At 39.8% G+C, this 15,812-nt stretch overlaps 2 protein-coding genes across 9 annotated transcripts in view; one reads left to right on the forward strand and one right to left on the reverse strand.

Moving 5' to 3' along the window:
• Window positions 1–11,414, forward strand: part of Snap25 (Synaptosomal-associated protein 25kDa) — a 27,990-nt gene extending 16,576 nt beyond the window's left edge. For 5 of the 8 annotated variants that reach the window (XM_069125858.1, XM_069125855.1, XM_069125857.1 and 2 more), the window contains exons 5-7: window positions 3,497–3,614; window positions 3,972–4,245; window positions 6,961–11,414. In XM_069125858.1, the coding sequence (XP_068981959.1) occupies window positions 3,497–3,614; window positions 3,972–4,245; window positions 6,961–7,023 (455 nt within the window). In that variant the 3' untranslated portion in view covers window positions 7,024–11,414. The other 3 variants (XM_069125863.1, XM_069125861.1, XM_069125862.1) reach the window with 3 other exon arrangements.
• Window positions 10,289–15,379, reverse strand: LOC138186227 (uncharacterized). Its single transcript, XM_069125847.1, has 3 exons — window positions 14,772–15,379; window positions 13,999–14,242; window positions 10,289–13,877 (listed from the first exon to the last, which is right to left on the reverse strand). The coding sequence occupies exons 1-3, from the start codon at window positions 14,939–14,941 to the stop codon at window positions 12,396–12,398; spliced, it is 1,896 nt and encodes a 631-aa protein (XP_068981948.1). The 5' UTR covers window positions 14,942–15,379; the 3' UTR covers window positions 10,289–12,395.
• Between the last annotated feature and the right edge of the window lie 433 nt (window positions 15,380–15,812).

Consider the following 15,812-nt stretch of genomic DNA (forward strand, 5'->3'; position numbering starts at 1 on the left):
TCGATTTCTGATCTACTGAAAGAAAAAGAATCGCTGGAAGTGAAGTAGCTTTTTGAAAATCGTCCGAAGACTGAACCGGATATCGACAGATTAACACAACGACTACATATAACGACTATAGAAGTGTATTTCCGCCTGTCTGTTCGGGAACTGAACGCGCGTTTTATTCTCTGGTTCTGATCTCTTTCTCTGTCCTTTAGCTAAAACAATCTTCTAATTCTGTATCTTACAGCGCCACGGTACTCTGAGTGCCTACACTGGAAACGAAGCGTGTCTTTTTCTTCCTTTAATCTGCTTCTACGCCTTTGTCTGCTCCTATTTAACATTCGACTTCTCGCATCATCGCCACCGCGCCACTCGCCCTTAATTCGATTCGGTTCATCGATTAAATCCATTTCGTTCTCCCTCATCCTCGTTCATCCCCTCACTGTTACTCTATCGTAGACTCGATTATCCAGCTCCTCGACGAGACTTTAAGCCACCCACTCCATAATAACAGAAATATATAGTAGAGCGTGTAACCACGTTTCGCCGTTAGATATTGCTATTAATAATTTTTAACTGGCTAATCTTTGCTCTTGGAAATTTCACAGATCGACGTGTAATTTAATAAATTCCCCAAAAATCCAATCTAGAATTCTTCGATCCCCGGGAAACGTTGGATTTACCAACCGTTCGATCGACGATCATATTTAAGAATCGTCGGCCCTCTTAGCTTCTTCGCTTCGTCGATCGAGTCGATGAAAAATTCATTCTTTGGTTCGTTATCTCATTTTTCAGCGAGCGTTTTCCAGTTCTCGAGAATACTTTGGCTGTTTCGCTCCGTGCATTGTAGTACACGAAGCAGAGGAGCGATCAGAGGAGGACGATGTCTGTTCCGCGTTAGACGCTCGACAAGTTTCCCATTCCGCGGTGGAGCCAATTATTTTTCAAGACGCTTCACCACGCGTCTCTCTCTCTCTCTTTTTCTCTCTCCTTCTGGCTCTTTCTATTCATCCAACACTATGTTTCGTGTCGCCGTTTCGCAGTTGGTAAATCCAACTTCACATCGATTCTACTCGCTATTACGAGTGCAAAAAAATCCTAGTCCTCCAGCAGCCTGACCCGCAATAGAATTAATAATCAGGATAAAATATCGTCGTACGCGCCCTCTCGCTCCTCCGATATATCATCAAGATGATGGACGAAAAAGTGTAATTGCTATTCACGATGAATCTGACTTCCTCGGCTCTACCAAGAGATCGAAATCCAATGAGAACGAAAAGAATAAAAAAGAAAGGATCAGACAGCGAAGGAAAGGAAAACACAAAGGAAAAGATGGACACAGATGGTGGTTGTTAATTTATGTTACAGTGTTACGTAGTCAGATAGAATGGAAAGACGGAAAGTAGTGCGAAGAGCTTTGAGTTAGTTTAGTTCGATCAGTCTGTTAACCCGTAGTTTGCCCGTCCTTTTTTCTCTAGAGCATCCCTCTAGGTAAAGAGGGTTTTGTGGACACAGGGCGAGTCCGATTCCTCGTTGATTAGCGTCCGAAGTAAAGAAGTTTAAGGGTCAACTGTCGCGTCTCTGTTTGGCCCGTGGTTCAGTCACGGGACGAGGGGACACAGCTAGAAAAATGTTTTCTCGTGGAGCGAAGCGAGGGAGCGTTTCGACGGTGCTTCCTGTACCTCACGTTTAACAAGCCGCTGATTGGTCGGTTGCCTGTTTAGAGCCACGAGGTCGGGATGAAAACCCTCGTAATGCTGGACGAGCAAGGCGGTAAGCCATTTCAATCTAGACATACAAACATTAAACTTACGTAAAACGTCTCTTACAAAAAAGATATATATTTATCTGGTCTCGACTGACACAAAAGCCAACGATCGACGACCATATATATTCTATATGTATTCTATTATATGTTCTCCATACGTTCTCCACCCGCCGATGTATATAATATTTATATATAGTCATTATATGTATATAGTTATTATATATAGATATTATATATATATATGCATATACGACACTAAATGCGTGTAATAATCGTCCAGACACTAATGCAACCCTCTGTACGTCGGAATTAAATTTCGATCGAACGGCTGATACTAACCAAAATGCACCAAAAGACAACAGATTCGTTCTTTCGACATCTCTTCACATTCCTTCAACGTTCAGATCGTTTACGTTCGAACAATCATCAATTACTTTTCTCCCCTTGTTCTTACGTTTCTATTGTCCTGAATATTGCATCTTGTTTGATACCTTGATTATCTATCGCCTATGACCATAATATTTCCTTCCAGTTGCATTCACGATTCTCTCTCCTCGATCTTCCTCGCTCTTGTTTCTTTCGATCATCGCTCTGCTCTCTTCCATCGCCTTATCCTATATATTTCTCTTATTTCTAATACTTCCTCTGCCACTCTATCTTTCTCTTTCTCTCTGCGTCCTATCGTTCTCTCCGCCTGCTTCCTCCTATTCTTATCTTCGCTTCCTTCCGTGAACGTAATCTCACGAAGGCGAACGAACAAAAACAGAGAAATACAGAAACAAAACAAGTAGACGAACAAACAAACCCAAGTAAAAGAAAACAAAAATTAAAAGTAAAAAAAGAAAAAGAATACGCGCTCCACGTTTTAAACGCATCCCTCCGGTACTTCCGGCACGGTGTAAGTCAAAGCCTATTAAATCTACTATTGTATTTGTTGACCGGCACATTTGCATCAGCGCGTTACTCTTCGTGAATATATTTGGTTCAATTCGTACCCAGTACCCTTAGAATCCACCGTACACCCCAGTACATACAGAATTACTCACCCGATCTTAGGATCTTAGGTTACCCTTAGTAGGGAGACTCTTTGCTTAGCTGTTGCACTTTCGTTGCACTCGTTTTTTTTCTTTTCCGAGGATCCTTCGTCGAGAGAAAGATTCGTTTACTACATTTTTAATAAATAAATCTACCAATTATCATCGCAAATATATTTGTAATGTATCTTTTTTCTTTGTTTGGGCGTAGAACTTTGCATTGTATTGTAGTTCGAATTCTATAGTTACGCTAAATCTTAATATAGTGGAGTCTCTCGATGAATCCTCGTAGAGTATTATGAAACCACCAATCGTCATTTAGTATAAGGGAATAGTGTGTTAAATATTTTGGAACCAATTTAACCTTTAATTCGTTTAAGGATAATTTAACGTTATCTGAGAAAGAATTGAACAAATAGTGCTCTATTCCCTGATCGCTTAAAAAATGACGATTCACTTCAATTTTTGAGGAAGTATTCCGATCCTCGAAAGAGAATAGGACAGCGTGTCCCCCTTCCTTATTTTTCATTTCTCGAGTATCCAATTTTTAGCAAATGAATTTCTGTTTGGTTATTTACAAGCGAGATGTAGAGGTACAGCGACTAACGCGATTTTTATTTTCACGTCGGCTGTCTGCTCTCTTTCGGGACGCTACGTTAAAGATGCGATAGGAAAGATGTTAACAATGTTCTCTCGTACAATGAAACAGAGCAACTGGACAGAATCGAGGAGGGTATGGACCAAATCAACGCCGACATGCGCGAGGCCGAGAAAAATCTCACTGGAATGGAAAAGTGCTGCGGTCTCTGCGTTCTCCCATGCAACAAGTAGGGCTGTCCCGAATCGTTTTACGCTTCTTACCCTTTCAAATCTTATCTTCTACTCTACAGCGCACTCTCTAATCGAGAAATTCTATCCTCGATCTTTAACGCTTCGTTTCTACTTCTATTTCGTAAAGAAACTAAAGATAAAATTTACCCTGTGTAACTAAACTGTGAAGTCAATTCTTATGGAACAAAAATTTCTGTCGACTCTGCAAATCTTGAAATACCTTCGGAATTTTAAGAAGAAGCGAAAAATGTTTGAAGCAAAATACGAAAGATATTTCTTTATTCGATGTATCTTGTTCCTTTGAATTATCTATGTATAATAGAGATTTGCTAATGAACGTTCATCTTTCACAGAGGCGCCAGCTTCAAGGAAGATGAAGGCACGTGGAAGGGAAACGATGACGGCAAGGTAGTTAACAACCAGCCTCAACGGGTGATGGACGATCGCAATGGACTTGGTCCTCAAGGCGGCTACATCGCCAAGATTACAAACGATGCCCGTGAAGGAGAGATGGAAGAGAATATGGGTCAGGTGAACACAATGATCGGTAATTTGAGAAACATGGCGATCGACATGGGCAGCGAACTGGAGAATCAGAATCGGCAAATCGACAGGATTAATCGCAAGGTGAGGAGACGATACGCCAGTCGACGAGTTCAAAGATTTGAGTTCAAAAAAGTCACCGAATCGTCCACCTTCAGACTTCCCTCTATCTGTTTGATTTCGAGTTATTTATATCTTGACCTACCATGATCTAACATGATCATATTCGCTATACGATTCTCTTATAAAGTGACTATTATAATGGTTACATATTAATTAAGTAGATTCAAGTATATGAAATTTTCTATCGCATAATGGTAAAAAACTTTGATATTATGAAAATGAAATGGAAACCCGATAAAAGAACGCTTCGTTGGAAGATAAGAGCATGTGGCATTATGTTTTTGCAATGTTGTATTTTGTAGTCGCAGAATTTAATAATAAAATTATTGTTCAATTTATTAAACGATATTAGAACGAGGAAGGTCTGAAGTAGTCGAACGAATTGTTGATTGAAATGATGATTGAAAACACGTACGATTAGCTCCGCTATATTTTTCTCTCCACGGAGCATGCGTGGATTATTTATCTCACGATGCACGCGCTCAGAGCGATGCACAACACGTTCGTTGTCGCTTTCGCTTTCTTACATGCCCTTCGATCTACCTAGCCGTCCATGTTTCCCTTCGTTCCTGGCGCGGTCCCAAAAGTCGGGTCGACGTTTCACGTGTCCTTGGGAATTCCGTTTCGTTCTGACACGTCCTACATGTACAATGCTCGTGCCAGATCTTGTTTTCCGCTGAAATCGAATTACTGGAACGAAAAACTGGCGCACGGTAGATTTCAGGTGAAAAGATAACGCGAAAGATTTTAGCGTGCAATATTGTATTCTGTATAAAGACGGGGCGATTCATGAGAAGTCGGCTTCGCGTAAGAATTCGTGGTTTCTTTGACGATATTGTCCGATTGCAAGACTTCTGGCCGCCGACGATGGGCAACGTGTCGTACGAGTATACGCTCTACTTGGTAGCATTGTTGTTCCCTTTTTCTTGTACATGTATCCTTCAGCCCCGAGTCATTGTTCCTCAACGTAGAAGAAGACTTCTAAGTCGGGATTATATCACCTTTCAGGAGAACGTACTGGATAGAACGTTCTCTCTTCTTCTATATATACTTCTATAAATCCTACACATTATTTTTGTATTCGCACGGAAATTCTATTTACCGAAGACGAAACGATTGTTGTTGAAAGAGAGGGGGAAAGAGAGAGAGAGAGAGAGAGAAAGAGATTGCACTACAGGAACCGATTAAAACGAAATACTGTACGCGTCGTTATTTAAAATAGTAGATAAACGATCGTTTCGTTTTCGCGTTAGCATGCGTACGCACGTGCACCGCACGACTAGCCATCCCTTTAATTATCCCCTTCTTCGTCATCGCACCACCGGCGTCATTCGACATTTTGCCACCCTCACGGGCTGTCTTTTGTGTTCGGCAATATTGCAATTACAAATCCAAAAAGAAACAATGGAAAAAAAATAAAAAAAGAGAGCATATGTTAGAGTATATAAGAAACGAGTAATGTATAAAACGAGACGAGAAAAAAAATGCAAGAATAAAAGAAACAAATTGAAAATTACATTGCACCAAATATTAGCTATCGGCCGATCCTGACCGTGTCTCACACGCTTTGTTGGCCCTTTTTTCTGTCTTTCTCTATTTTTGTCTTTTCTTTCTCTGTTTCTTCTTGCCTTACGTTCAATTGATGATTCTCTTATTTTATACCACCTGTGACCAAATCCAAACTATAATAATCCGCAGGGCGAGTCAAACGAAACGAGGATAGCCGTGGCGAATCAGCGTGCGCACGCTCTACTCAAGTAAAATGCGTCACTCTGCCCACGTACCCGTCTCCTCCGAGCCCTAAATAGTCAAACAATAAATGAATATATATATATATACATATACGTATATATATAAACACATATATATATATAATATGTATATCAGCTCCAAAATATTGTACGCTCACACGCCCACGACCCTTTCTTCTGCCTTCTCGTCGTCGGTCGGACACCGCCAACCCGTCAACCCAACTCGATCCACCTGTTTGTGCTACAACGAAATCATCGAGCCTTCCGGTTACATCGATTTATATATTACGTGTGTCTTATATCTCGTGTACTTAGTGCAATCTCCTATTATTATACACGTCGTTTAGTTCTTACACCCCTTGTAACCGTGTTATCTTTTTTACCGTTCTTCTTGTTGTGTCCAGCTCGTTTTTTTACTCTGGTTTCACCGATATGATTATACCGTATGTAGTATATTATACATATACATACGTATATATCTATATACAAGCGCTTATATTAACGTCTAATCTTTTTGGAATCTTATTTGTCGGATGAAACCCCGCAATATCGTCGCCGCGTTCGTCGTTGTCGTGACGACTATGCACGAGTTTTGTTTCTTTCTTATCGCTGCTGTATTCCTTTCGATTCGATTGAATATTCAATCTGGCCCTTCTCGTGTTCGATCAAAGAATCCGCGGTATCGTCTAGATTACTGTATCGATTCTGCCAATCGGGCAGAATTTAAATCAGAATGGAAATCGGCCGCAGCAGCGATCGAGCTCAAGTACGAAGTAGTACGAGTCAACGATGACGACGAACGACGAGGCGAGAGAATAAAAAGCGCAGAATAATCGAAGTTAAACGAGGTCGACGATTACATGATCTTGATACACGCTTAAGTTTGAGTTACGATCTTCCGTTTGTTTGTTTTTTTGGTACGCAGGGCGAATCGAACGAGACGAGGATAAAGGTGGCCAACGAGCGAGCCCATCAGCTACTCAAGTAAGGCCACTCTCGACCACTTGCACCCCGTCGGCCACCAACAGCAACAAATACCACCATCACCACTATCACAACCACAACTACACTATTATTGACAACAACAACAACAATAACACTAGCAACTACAACAAAAGACCAGGGCTATCAGCTACAGATACACACGATCAGTTATTATTCTCAGTTAATCGTGTTCATGTACTTGCAATTTATTTATTACGATTTACTTATACCTCGAATCACCGTGAACCTTTATTATTACGAGTTGACAAATAGACGATCGAAGGAACGAAATACAACTTCTATATCACATGTTCTTTTTTCCGTCCTACGTTCGAATCTTTTACGTTCTTCGTTCTGTTCGATTTATAGCGTATATTTGTAGACTGTAAACGCGTACGTTATAGAAAACGCCCAAGAGAGAATCGTTCTCATCGGTTTTCGTACGTATTTACTCGCAGTTAGTCTATTTATTGTTGTTCGTGCAACGCGTCGAAAGAGTTATTGCGTTCTGGGAAATAAATTGTACCATCTTACTCTGTTGTGCACTTTATTTTCGGCGAACGTTAGAAGTAAATTCTATTTGAATATACTACTTGTATCTTTATTGCCGTCGTTAGTATATCATCCAAGTAGCTCCATTCTCTAGCGACTATACCGTTTTTTTATTGTGAATCTTTGATTCCTCCTTTCGGTCAACTATCTTCGAATGGTCCTTCAGCGAATCTGCTCGGGCGTACTTACGAACATCATCTTTAACCCTTAAGAGAGCAAATTTTCATCTTTAAGACATAGAAATATTTAGGAGGAAAGTAGAAGAGAAAAAAAAGTTAGTTTATTTACGAATAATGTTTACATGTAACGAAGATGTCGACGCAACGTCGTCAAGTCAATTCAGTGATCCGATAGAGTTTTTTAAAAGACGAGCCAGATGTTTACAAGGAAAAAGATAAGAAAGGGAGAAAGTAGAGAGCAAATGATGAAAAAGAGGATACAAAAGTCTAAAGATTTTTTCGTCTTAATTGCACGTTTATCCAAGTTCTTCCTCTCGTGATATAGCGTTTACACTTTTAACGATTTATCTAAAAAGTTTCTAAAATAAGAAGAGTTATTAACAGAGAAAATACAAAAATAAGAATACAGAATACAACAAATACTAGAGATCCATTAGTTAAAAAAAAAAAAAGAAATAACGAATCGCAAGTATCGCGCGCCTGTTTAAGGGTTAAAGATTACCCACAGTTAACGAAAATAAAAGCATATACACAGGAAACGACAATGTCAGTTGGACGGGAGCGCACACACGCTGTAGTTCTCTGCATCGTTACACACACACACACGCGCAAAATCCAAACGACCCTGTAAACATACATACACATATATAGATACACATACATGTAGCTATGTTCAGGTATACAAAGAGAAATCTGGAATACAGCCACATACAGCGAACAATACAAAAGAGAAAAGGGAGAGTAGTATAGATCGCACAGCGTGTGGGAGTGCACATGTGAACGATACATACGCACAGCGAGCCCTCTTTAGGTAATACATACCATGTAATTTGTTATCACGATTAGCGTTACGACCAAAATATCCGTGTACAGTAGATCGATACGTAGATAGACATCAGAGATGCGTGTGTATGTGTGTATGTGTGTGTGTGTGTGTGTGTCAGAGCACACGCGCGTGTCGCGCGGTAATTCCAAGCAGCAGTAGGTCGTAGCGAGCGTGCTAGCCGAGGAGCAGCCTCGAGATATATATGTATGATGTACGAGATTACCATGTTTGAAAACGCGAATGTATATCGAATGGATCAAGGGAGCTTACCCGTAAATGGCAAATAATATTAGGTTCCTCCCGAAAGTGGTCGTTACTCGCTTACCTTTTTCTCGATACATACGCTCTACGTCGAACATCGTGCGATCAACGAAATATCTCGCTTCCCGAGAGAACATGAGAAACCGGACGGGATCACGACAGACGGGGCGAGGTAAAAAGCGGAGGAGGACGTTTAGCGCGGCAGCAAGTTGATGTTTACGAGGAAGAAAAGGGAGAGGAGAGAGCGTAGTGGTTCCTCCCGTGTGTAGAGTAGGAGGAAGGGAGGAAAAAAATATAAGAGCAAAATGATGGGAAAGGTACGAGAGTGAAGGAGAGGTGGAGATAAAAATGGAAGAAGAATTTGATAAACCAATGCAACGAAGAGGATGTCGTAGCGAAGAAGTCTGGAAGAAAGAGAGAGGGAAACGGAATGAGAAAGCGAGAGGGGAGAAAAGAAAGGAAGGAGGTGTTAAATGTGTAGATAGAATTTTGTTCATCGTTTTATCTGTCGACTCACCATAGAGCGTAGATCGATTCCGTTTCTTGCGGTCCCGCGCACGCTCAACGCGCCGGGTTTGTCACTGTAAGGTTTAACTCCAAGTGAAAGAAATCACGAATGCGATAGAGAGAGCAAGAAGAATACGACAAAAGATTTAAACAAAGATTGTACATTATTATATTTACACGAAGCGAAGTACCTCTACTTTGTACTATAGCGAGCGAAAGAACGAATGAACGAATAATCCATTGTACGTCGTGTCACCACGGCGCCCTGGGATTCTCCCGGTTACGTTTCTGTTTCGCGGTCTGCGAGTATCCACATTCCAGCATTTATCTCTTATTCAGAATCTTTATCTTATTGAACCGTGATCGTTGTTTACGCGCAATAAGTTTGCGATCGTTCTGACAATGAGTCGATATTTTTTCTTTCATTTCTCTTTGCTAGAGGACTGCAAATTTGCAAATACGTAGAAGTAGCGTACTACTATATAATAATTTGTAACTTGAAATAGAGATAGACATGACGTGGTTACCGCGGATTAGATCCAACGCTGCAGATAAGGGATGTTTCTCGAAGCAGCTGTCAGCCTTAACAGTATTCGCATCTTTACACTTACCTCTTTAGCTTTAAGAGAATGCATAGAGACAGAGAGCAGAGATGCTGTCAGCGCTGACGTGATCCCTCAAATCAGTAGCATCAAAATTAGTCCGTAGAAAAGAGAGAACGAGCGAGAGAGAGAGAGAAAGAAGGTGAACAAACAATAAGTATGAGGAGATTTTGTCGCGTAGAGATTTTTTTATGTAGACCACATTTGGCAAAGAGAAAAAGAAAATACGTGTACACCGCATTTAGCATATCGTCGATAAGAATGAAATGATTTCGATACACGTATTACTTATTATACATTCATGTAAACTTTATTTTGGATTTAACGAATTAATCATATATATATGTATATATATATATATATATATATATATTTATATATATATTTATATATATATATATATAACGATATTGTATAAATATTGCAAAGGGTATCGCCCTCGAGTCGCGCGTTGTATTAAGAATGGAGCACAAAAAGGAGGAAGGGGATATATTACGAGTAATTCCTGTCGATTTCGCTTGTTTGTTTGCTTTTCTCATTAACGTAGTAATGCAGTTATGATCGGTGGCTTGCAAAAATTCTTGGACGCTTCGCCGGACGAACGTACTAAGAGGAATAAAAGAGAGAATGTTAAGGGAAATTTGGTGAACGAGGGAACAGAGCAAATGGATGTATGAGAGAGAGAGAGAGAGAGAGGAAGTAATATTAGAGAGCAAGTGCGTGATATTTGATGATGATAACGATTATGATTGTTACTCGAGATCGTTAGGCCTATCGTAATTATTTACTTTGTCAGAGGAAAGATATACGAACGATTATAAATAGGTATAAATATATATATATATATATATATATATATAGATTATATATATATATATAAATATAAATACGATACAAACATATTACATGCATATATTTACGGAACGAGCGCGGTGAGCCCCCTTCTTATGTAGACCTCTAAAATAGAGTAAAAAAAAAAACGAAAAAACGGGAGGAAAAAGAGAGCGAAAGAATCTACTTTATTTGCGAGCGGATAATGTTGTTATATTATCATAAATATTATATATATATTATACAATACGGAATCGAGCAATATTGTATTGTTACTTCGTCGTTAACATTTATCACCGCCTATTCGAAGAATTATATTATGTACCTATTTTACAAAATAATCCCTCGTATCTGAAACGAGTAACTCATATCGAACCTGTTATAGGTCTATGTGGTACGCGTAATTTTAAATATTCACAGAATTGTATAGAACACGCAGATTTAAGTAGATAGACGCGTAGATAGGTCAAAATAGACGAAGTAGCCTGCGGAAAAGGGAAATGGTTTACGGTGTGAATGAGAGATCGAGTGAACGAGATGAAATTATAAACCGATTAATTGAACAGCAGTTTTCTTATAAAATGGAAAACTGTGAGAGCAGCGACCACAAAACGAAAAAAAAAAAAAAAGAAGAAAAGACGGAGAGAGGCGAAAGCTCGCGAAAGATCGTGTGCAACCGATTCGAAGATTCGCTGTTGATGCATTGTTCTATTTGGTTGACGTATTCGTAAAGTTTACGGTGGTTGCGTGCAATTTTTCTCGAGTCGATCTTTAAGAAAGGAGAAGTTTCGTGCGAAACTCGTCGTTCGAAATTTATCTTTCGACTGTCTCCTGACGAAGTTATTGCGGTATAGAGCGGTATTGTAAAGCGAGACAATGAGAACTGCGTGCACCGACGTCTAACGTTTGCAATAACATGAGTACGATCGCGATTATTAACACAAATTGGGACCACCGTGCAAAAGTGCAAGGTGCCGAGATGAAAACGACTACGGCGCGACGAGTACCACGAAGCTCGACGCTGTTAATTTCTTTTGTTTTTCGACTACGACGAACGTCGAACACCTCGTCGTTGCCGGCCGCTTTCCGATTCTTCGAAACGACGATAAAAACGAGACGAGAAATCGCGAATATTCAGTAGAGTAAACCACGAAGCCTGACAAAGAAGTTAGAACAAACGTAAAAAAGAAAAAATACTGAAAAATAATGAAAAAAAAAAAAGAAAAAACATAAGGATGGTGAAAGATAGAGGGAAAGTACGCGAACATTGTAAAGTATTTGGTAAACAGACAAATTGATGAAAAAATCAGCTTTTCTCTTTTTAGTACTGATGTATTGTCGCTAGATGTATTACAGAGACGTAAGAAGTATTCTTCGGCAGTACTATTATAACAAATGCCTATGTATTTTACTTCTCGGCAAATAAACCATCAAGTATTGTATGACTGCTGTTTCTTCTACCTTGGATTCTCATCTTCAATGACACTGCCAGGTATCGTTTTTCTATTCTTTATTCTTTTCTATTTATATTTACATTTTTACATCCAACTCGCTTCCAATCATGATCATTACTGATTACTACGGCAACAGTTTACAGAGAATCAGTTGAAGAATCGAGTTATCTACGTTGGACGGATTTAGAAACGGGAGTAGATCGATTCCAAGACGCGTAATCTCCTCTTAGAAACTCCCTATGCCGCGAGAACGTGGCGCGAGCTTTTCTTCGAGCTGAAACAGAAAATGTTCGAGCATCCTTACGAACTTCGACGAGAGATTCGCGAGAAGAAGAGCTGGGGCTTTGCTCGACTGGACGATTGCAAATGCTGCATTGGCGTTGTTCTCGCGGTAATGCCTTTGTTTCACAAATTCTCTCTGAATTTCTGGTCCATTTGATCGGATGTGGCGAAGGAAGTGGAGGTGGAGGTGGAGGTGGAGGTGGAGGTGGAGGTGGAGGAGGAAGGGAAAGAGGTGGAGGTGGAAGTGGAGGAAGAAGAGAAAGAGGTGGAGATGATGGAAGAGGAGGAACAGATAATTGTTGTATCGGATGTGGTTGAAAAATTGGTCTTGTGTGGAGCTCAAAATCTGCCAGTAAACGATAAGAAGGAGGAACATTTTTGCTTCGTATCCTAGCTAGAATATTGCTTCTTCTGATTTCCAGTTTCATCTGACTTTTGGGACTATAAAGTTTTGACGATCCATTTCGAGCTCTAATGGCCTCTCTTCTAGCCAGAGTGTGCTGAAGAGTACCACGGAATCTATTGTAAACGTCCGTTGAACTTAGCCTTGTACGAATTTCGCTTCTTGAACAATCGTATCTCAAATTGCTACTCGAAATATCTGCTCCTCCCCTTTCCCTATGCTGAGTACCTCTATCAATACGTTCCCAGATTTGACCAAATTTTTCTAATACTTTTATGCGCCTGCCAGAGTTCTGATTTGTAATTACGTCTTGTATCGATGGTACATTAACTTTTGTTATATTGGAGGACTTTGAAGGCACGATTTCGGAAAGAAGTTGATCTTCCTCTTCGTCTTCCACATCAAGATTTAGTACAAAAGGAGGTGGAGGTGGCGGCGGCGGCGGTAAATTCGTCGAGGAATTGTCCGATAATAATGAAAAAACAGAGAGATGATCTTTTTTCATAACAATCTCAGATCTCGTTTTATGTTCTGACAGAAGTCTCGTTTCTTCTTCCGGTTGCTCATCTTCTTCCTCGCCGATCTCTCTCAACCGCTGCGCGCTTCGTTTCTTACCTCGAGAATTGTTAGAAAAGAAAGTAGGTCTAATAGCAGGTAGGCTTTTCGATTTAACGGAAGAGATTTTCGAACGAATCTTCGTTAAAACTTTCATGCTACCCTTCCTGTTTTTACGACGCTGGGAACTCGTTTCCTCCTCGTCCCAACATTTCGAGAACGTAGAGGCTAACTTTAGTTTCGATCGTTTTCTCTGAGGACGCATTCGCTCGCTTCTTCGCTCGTTTCCAGGTAAATCTTCCGGCTTGAAGAATATCCAGACGTGGTAACGAGTCTTCTGAGGTCCTATGTACAGCTCGTTGCTATAGGCTGTTTGCAATAATCGAGACACGTACGACAAAATTACCTGAAAACCAAAAATGAAGTATGTAAAAATATTTTTGATTTTTAATTATTGAACTTTATTCTCGAAAGACTTTTCACCGTGTTTTTATATGAATTCCTAATTTTATTCTTTTTATACGTACCTGATATAGGGATAAAAGAGCAAGATATCCTGTCAAGTACGTTTTGATAACTTCACCTCGACTTATAATCTTCGATCTACACCCATTAGTGGAGATGGTTAAATGTTTAGGATCGTAGTTGTAGACGGCACTGGGGCTGAGAATATCGTGATGAACACAAGGTTTCGGAATGTCATTGGAACAACAGGAAAAAGGTACATCCAGGGGCGTGGAAGTTTCTTCTTCTCGCTCTTCTGGTACTGATCTTTATCACACAATCAATGCATTCAAGCATTAAGACAGACTAAAAAAACTTACTAAAAATGCTAATACCTCCTTTTAAAACGGACAAAAGTAAATGGGTAAAGCTGAGATTAAATGGTATTATCTACGTTCTCGTAAAATCGTTCGACAATCATCGTATTTTAAGGAACATTCTGAAAAAATATTTAGGAGCCACATGGTAAATACATTTATAGGTGCCGAGTGAAGCACTATGTTCGTATTTATTCTGTAAATATAAAACAAAAAAAAATTCTTCAAGACCACTATAATTATCGATAATTAAACGTAGTTCCTATTTAGAAACTAGTATTAAAGTACAATTTCCTCAATTCACGATGTAATTTCGTAGTTCATTTTCTCGGAAAGTTCCTCGATTATCCTTTTAACCATTTTTCATATTTATTGCTAACACTTTGTTTCCTTTTCTACACTAGCGTGCACGATGGTCACTAACCATTTAATTCTTGTTATTAACAATAATAAATGGTAATTGGTTCGATTATACCCACTGCCCTTCCAGTCGAGGACCGTTCTCCATATCCTCAGGTCCCTCCATAGACAATTTCAGCCACGGAATTCGAAACCAATCTTCGTAACTATTATCCCCGCAACATTCGAGTTCGGTTTGAAGAGCGTCCACCCTCGCCTTCACAGCGACGTCAATTCCATATTTCTCCATAGCCTCTATCAAGCCATCGCGGCTTTTTTGCTGAAATCCGCTCAACAGAATCAAGTAAGTGGCATTTAGAATAGCTACCAAGAATCCTGACAGCAGGCAGGCAATCACGTGGAAGAATAGAAGCCGATTCACATCGTGAGGATCTACGTCGTCGTCTACTTTCTGTTGATCCTCTAAATCGTTTCTAGCTGGTTCTAGTTTCAGGTAGAGCCAGCACTTAATTCCCAGGATATAGGCAGGGGAACAGCAAACGCCAGCAGACACGATGATCGCGGTCCACACGTGACCGTCACCTGCTCGTCGTGATCCGCTCGTTAACCCACACAATCAAAAAAAAGCGAATTCTAAAAAATTCGTCGTATGACCATCACCGAGAAATGGGAGAATTTTTTAGCGCTAGTCGTGTCTGACGATAGTAAAATATTATTATGTGACTCTGCTGCATCCCGTGGATCATTCGTAGCCCAATCGTCATTTTCCATTCTTAATAAGTTATTTTAGTTTCACGAGTTACTCTTGTTGCGATATTTTATGCATAATTCTCCGAACGTTCAGAGTCGTTTTATATGTTGAAATAATGGTAATATTAAAATTGCAGCAGTGTCAATATATACACTAGCGTTCATAAGTCACGAGAAAATCGTCCGTTTGAAACACTATCTTTAATAAAAGAGATCTGTAATTAATATACGTGATAATATCTGTGAAATATAAATAGTATGACCTAGACGCCGTTAACAAGTTTATTTTGCAATTACGATATCCACGATTTTGCAATTATGGCTATCCCAAATATGCTAAATCTTCCCTGATTTATTGACGATAGAGTACATTTCAGTGTACAGCAGAACTCCATTTATCTAAAATATGT

This window comes from Bombus flavifrons, chromosome 13 (assembly GCF_040668555.2).
Source record: "Bombus flavifrons isolate JBK064 chromosome 13, iyBomFlav1_principal, whole genome shotgun sequence".
NCBI classification, from domain to species: domain Eukaryota; kingdom Metazoa; phylum Arthropoda; class Insecta; order Hymenoptera; family Apidae; genus Bombus; species Bombus flavifrons.

Bases quoted from the DNA above. Each gene is read 5' to 3' on its own strand.
- LOC138186227 (XM_069125847.1), bottom strand. From the start codon at position 14,941: ATGGAGAAATATGGAATTGACGTCGCTGTGAAGGCGAGGGTGGACGCT. The intron at 14,243-14,771 runs GTGGGTATAATC...TGTGTGATAAAG, and splicing joins GGTCCTCGACTGGAAGGGCA to ATCAGTACCAGAAGAGCGAG. The intron at 13,878-13,998 runs GTACGTATAAAA...TTTGGTTTTCAG, and splicing joins CTCTTTTATCCCTATATCAG to GTAATTTTGTCGTACGTGTC.